This window comes from Poecilia latipinna, unplaced genomic scaffold, assembly GCF_001443285.1.
Source record: "Poecilia latipinna isolate Pla-1442-1.1 unplaced genomic scaffold, P_latipinna-1.0 Scaffold758, whole genome shotgun sequence".
NCBI classification, from domain to species: Eukaryota; Metazoa; Chordata; class Actinopteri; order Cyprinodontiformes; family Poeciliidae; genus Poecilia; species Poecilia latipinna.
In genome coordinates, this window is record NW_015113374.1 from 278,887 (window position 1) to 284,465 (window position 5,579).

The following is a 5,579-nucleotide window of genomic DNA, read 5'->3' on the forward strand; positions in this document are numbered from 1 at the left end:
AAATGAACAATTGAAATCATAAATAATGAGCTACTGCCAAACATCTGGACCATGTCAGAAGAAATTTGTAAATCTGAGCCTCCTAAAAAACTTTGAATAACTCTCCAGGGGAGAAAACTTCTCACACATCCAGTCTATGTGAAAGTATTCGCTGCATTTCTATTGCAGGTTATCTCTAATGTGCGACTAAAATGAACATTTCCATGTCCTCCCTATTTGGACAAGTTGATTCTAATAAAATACAAGACATTATCATCCCTGATCCAACTCATATGACTCGGAGTGACTTCCTACATTACCTAGTGATTTTCTAACATCCTGTAGGCTCATAATGAAGAGTTCTTTCAGAAAACAAGTTCATCCAGATCACACGCCAAGAGCATGCAAAACGCACTGGCTTCAAGGTGAAGTTGGTGCAAGTCTTTTTTCTTTGTTTCATTTCCCAACTGGATGCATTTCAATTTTCCCAACTGGAGTTGTTTCATGGGTTCCCACACACTTTACATTTCATGAATCTATATTGGTTTGTTGGCAAATTTGTGGCCCATTTTTAATTCATGAATTCAAAAGTTCAGTTTTAATTTATCACGTTTCCACAGTGATCAGGTTTAGAAAACAAAAACTGAGAATGAGAATAATTCTGTTGTTTCCCTAAAGCTTTTCTAGTCTTTAAATCCAAGAATCTTTATTACCAGTTTGACATTTGCGTAATCTGTGCAGGCAACATGTACACTCAATACTTCCGACATAAACCTGCAGACTTGACTAGTAGAGAAAGAAACATCTGACATCTTGAGGCACAGGTCAGAGCTTCTGAGGCAAATCTGTTTGGCCCAAGTCACGTTGTGCATATTAAATGTTAGAAATGTCTGAAAATCTAAATATTTTTTCTGTGATGTCATTTTCTTTTCCCTATTCTTATTCAGACCTTTAAAACAGATAGATAAACTTTCCCAGACATTTTAGAACTACATATGAATCCTGTAGTGTGGAACAGTTTTCTGTACAAATGCCACCAAATATTAAAAATGAAGATAAAGCAACCACAGGTAATAAAACATAACATGCAATCGAAAGTGTCATTAAACTCACAATAACAGTTTGCATAAAAGCTCAACTGTTTTACAAATTCTCCCAAAATCCAAGGGAAATCTGTGGCTTTTATTTGTGACATTTCAGGTATTCTGATATATTGTTGCGATCTACACATGTACAACTAAATTTGCATGGATCTCACTGTCATGTACGTTTCTCTGACACCAACTAAAAGGCTGTTTGATTCTGCTGTATTCTTACATTTAAAAAAACAAGACATCTTACCTGCTTGTGCATCTCGATGTTAAGCCCATATGACATTTCATAGTACTGAGAAAAAAAAAAAAGAAAAACGAGATGAAAGCAAGGTCACTCTCTTTCGTGTGGCATATGCTCTAGTCAGAACACAAGCTGCAGTCAGGCTCACCATTACATAGTGTCGCTGCATCTCAGTTTTCTCACTGGCCAGTTTCTCACATTCCAGTTTCAGACTAGCAGAAAAGATTAAGAAAAAGAAAAAAAGGTTATATTAGTGTCAGAATTAAACTCTCCATCAACCAAACCAGAGGGACTTAAAGGAGTGTTTTGTAACTCTGAATTCACATGAGGTGGTGCCCGCAAAGAAAAAAAAAAGTGCAAATCTGAATCTACGATCAATCTTAAAAAGAGGAAAAACAGAAACGCAACAAAACAAGCCGTGCGGCTCACCACAGCTTCCTGCTGCAGACGCAGGCCCTTACTCAGCAGGTGCAGAGGAGTAATTACTGAATCAATGGACACACACACACACACACACACACAGAGACCTCATCACATATTCTTACAGTGTGAGAGGAAGCCAAAACTGCATCATCAACAAGAAAGTAACCTTATAATGAGGATCCATTTTACCAAAAAGGTTAACTCTTTTAAATGTTTCGGCTTATGGGAAGTCTTCTATTTACAGCCACAAAAAGCTTTTAAGTGGCAGCTAATGAGAAGATCATCAGGTGTGCGATAATGTTAAAATACAAAACCAGGTAAACATCAGTTTCAATGAAACGAAGCTTTAAGGAGTTTAACTTTACTATAAAACCAGTCAACCAGATTCCTTCACATTTTCCATTTCAAAACTTAATACATTTTCACACTCAAGTTATCAGGAATCTGAATGATTGTTTAGGCCATTTCTAAAGTAAAAATACAAAAATGGCTGGAAAAATGGGATGGGATGGATGGGTTCTATGCTATTTTTATACTTATCCAGATTTGTAAAATGCTTAAGTCCAATTCTAAACTAATCCAAACTTCCAAAGACTAGCTGGGAATCCTGATCCAAAACAGAAATAAGACACGAATCGGGACAAAGATTTTTAGTTTTCTGATTTCCAATTTGATCCATCCTTACTCTCTGTCTGTTTTCTTCCAAACCAACCCCCTATGTTGAAACCGTTTGATGTGGGCGGCTGCAGCATTAAGCATGCAGCTTGTTATCCTCGGTTCAGCCCGTTCAAGCTCCAGGATTGACCAGAAAACTGGACCCCTGGTTCATCTCCCCAAGAGACTGGGTAACAATTACAAGGTGGCCAGAAGTGGGCGATTATTATGCATTGGTGTCGTGCTTTATGGTCCTGCCCTGCGGCGACGTATTTCACACTTCATCATGTCGAGTAAAGCAGTATTTCACACCACTTGCACTTGCAGGGAGAGACGTGCCGACGAAAGTCAATGGGGTTTACCTGTGGTTAGTCACTGGTAATGGACAGAGCTAAGACAAACGGGCGATACAGTACAGCACCAGCGTACGAATGAGGTCTGCTGGAGGAGAGCACATCTCATTTTGAGACGCTAAAAGCAGCCATTCTAAGGTTGTTTTAATTATCTACCTTAACCTGAACCAAAACCTACTTTCTGTCTGGTATTTCATGTCATTGCATCATGTATTTCTCAGACACTTTGGTCATATTGCATGAGTCATGCATGACTGCATGGCGTAAAGCATTATCAAACTTTTCTGACCCCGAAACGTACTTAATATGAACAAGTCAGGCATAACATTATGACCAGTGGAGTTAATAGCACAGATCCTCTCCTCATCATGGCTCTTGTGTTATATTAGGAAGGAGCTGATTATTTTTGTCCTCAAAGTTTGAATTTTGAACATCAAGAAAATCTGAAATTGTGTTATATTGATAGTTATTATTAACCATACATTTTTCTTTTTTTTTTTCTTTTTGTCAATACTCTTGTGAGTTTTACCTCGGCTCACAATCTACATCAGGTGTAGGCGTGAAGGACATGGAGACAACATCCAACTGGCCAAATATAGCACTGACGAGTAGAGCGTGAATGTTTGAGATTTAAAATAATATATACCGGATAATATTGCATTCAAACAGCCTATTGTGATTGGCAATATTGCACACACTAACACTGAAAATATAGCTGTGACTTGCACTAGAAGTAGAAAAAGAGTAGAAGTTTGAAAGTGGTGAGATTGTGACGGCTTGGTCAGTGGCTCCAGAAAGTTTTTCAAGGGGTGGCCAGAAGGGGGCAACTGGAAAAATGGGGGTGATGCACCAAAATGGCAAATCAAAATGTTTAGTGTCATTATATCTGCAACATGGCTTTCAATAAATGAGATTAGCTCTTTGAAACTAGTCTTTTCAGTCCCACATTGAGATGAATAAAAAAAATAATAAAATATGATGCATAACAGAATTCTTGTTTAGAAGATGATCGGTTGGTCATTCTCCGTAACTGCGGCTTCTATGGGGTTTTCACGCTTAGCAGTGGTTGCCATCTATGGAAATTGCTCCAAGGAAGGAAGGGAAACTGCCAACATAGAATAAGGGGTCCGTGTGGACCACAGTGACAGATGAACTACTGTTGCTCAAATTGGTGTCACAGGGTGTCAGAATACAGTAGATCACAGTTTTGGGTGTCTGTATGGGATTCCACAGACCAGTCACGTTGGTCAAAAGGTCATATGATCTAAATTTTACATAGAAACAGCAACAGTTATTTTTGTTTTATTTTTGATAATATAAGAAGAAATCATTTTCTTTACATTTTAATCGATAGTTTTCTTTCTTTTTGTCTGTTAACTCAGTTCAGTTCCAAAAAGAGCAGCACGCATCATGATGCCAGACCGTTTCCTGCCTTATTTCTAGACTCTCACCTGTGATATTGGGCTTGCAGGAACTGAAATTCCTCTTTGATCCGGTCACAGGACTCGGTGACGGTGAACTTGAACGGCTGCCCCGGCTGGTGTGGCACCTCAACCCGAAATCAAAGAGCGTGTGAGGAAGAGGAGGGGGGGGAGAGAGCAAGAACTGAGCCACCAAAGTTCAGTGTCATGACACAACGTGCAGGAGCTTTTTTTTTTTTTTTTTTTTTTTTTTTTTTTTTTTTTTCCTTTTCTTTTTGACAATGGACCACTGTGATCGCACTCAGTCTCCTCACACTTTAACCCGCGGATACGCACTCACACAGACACAAACAGCTCCAGAAATCTGGACAATGAGCTCAATTGTTAAAGTGGAGGCGCAGTGGCACGGAAACTGTATCTAAACTGATTACGCATCAGGCGCGCTGCAGTTAATCTGCGCTGTTTTGACACTTTCTGCTTCTGTTCTCCACTTACCGGATGCCGCGCCGGGGGGTACATCTTGCTCAGATCTCGAATCATTAAAAAGGCGGCGTAAAGTTCATCCACAAGAAGAAGAAAAAAATACAGCAAAAGAAAGAAACGCGTGAGGCGCTTTTTTTTTTTCTTTTTTTTCCGTGCGTAAAGGGTCAGTCAGTAGCCGCTGAGCGGGCTGAGAGCAGGTCCTGTAAAAAGTGGAAGCATCCTTTGACAACAAAAACAAGGCAGGTGGTTATTCTCCTCCTTCCCTGTCCATAAAACTCAAAGAATTCCCTTCAAACTAACACAAATCTTCTATTTTCCTCTGTGTTTTCCCTACGAAGCCTCAACTTTTGGCGCATCGTGGCACAGCTCATCCACAGCTCAGCATCTCAGGTTACTCCCCGTTGTCGCGCATTAATCAGTAGATCTCCTCCAACCTCCTTTTACGCTTCACATCCGAGCGAGAGACCACCTCACCAACCAACTGTACCAGCCTGCCCTTGTCTGTGACGCCAAATTTAGCAGCAGCCAGTCGTGAGGGCGCAATTACATATTCACAACATTTACTGGAGCCCGCACACCGTGACGTCGGGACGTGTAGTTTAATTCATATTAGTCGATAATAAGCCCTACAGATGTGTATGTGCCGTGAAGAACTACAACTTCCCGGCTCGTACGCAAAGCCCCCCCACCTCCCATAAAGCCAATGATGTGTGGTCTGAAGGAGGAGCGGTGATCAAACGCAGCCAATGACGAGAAAAAAAAGTGAGCACTGCGCTGTCTGTCATCCACACGCTGTCCAATCACATCCCGAGAAGATGCGAGTAATGCGGACCCCCACGTGGGGGGCTCATTCTGGAGAAAAGGCTGTGACAGGGATTGATCTGAAAACTATCTGTTGGCTTATGTTTTTTTATAGACAATTTAAACCACA

At 40.5% G+C, this 5,579-nt stretch overlaps 1 protein-coding gene across 3 annotated transcripts in view; it reads right to left on the reverse strand.

Moving 5' to 3' along the window:
* The window catches only part of LOC106955679 (transducin-like enhancer protein 4), a 49,257-nt gene extending 43,930 nt beyond the window's left edge, over window positions 1-5,327 (reverse strand). For 2 of the 3 annotated variants that reach the window (XM_015045982.1, XM_015045981.1), the window contains exons 1-4: window positions 4,661-5,327; window positions 4,196-4,293; window positions 1,463-1,526; window positions 1,321-1,365 (exon numbers count right to left, since the gene is read on the reverse strand). In XM_015045982.1, coding sequence (XP_014901468.1) covers window positions 1,321-1,365; window positions 1,463-1,526; window positions 4,196-4,293; window positions 4,661-4,705 — 252 coding nt within the window. In that variant the 5' untranslated portion in view covers window positions 4,706-5,327. The remainder of the gene's footprint in view (window positions 1-1,320; window positions 1,366-1,462; window positions 1,527-4,195; window positions 4,294-4,660) is intronic. The other variant, XM_015045983.1, reaches the window with a different exon arrangement.
* Window positions 5,328-5,579: the final 252 nt, after the last annotated feature.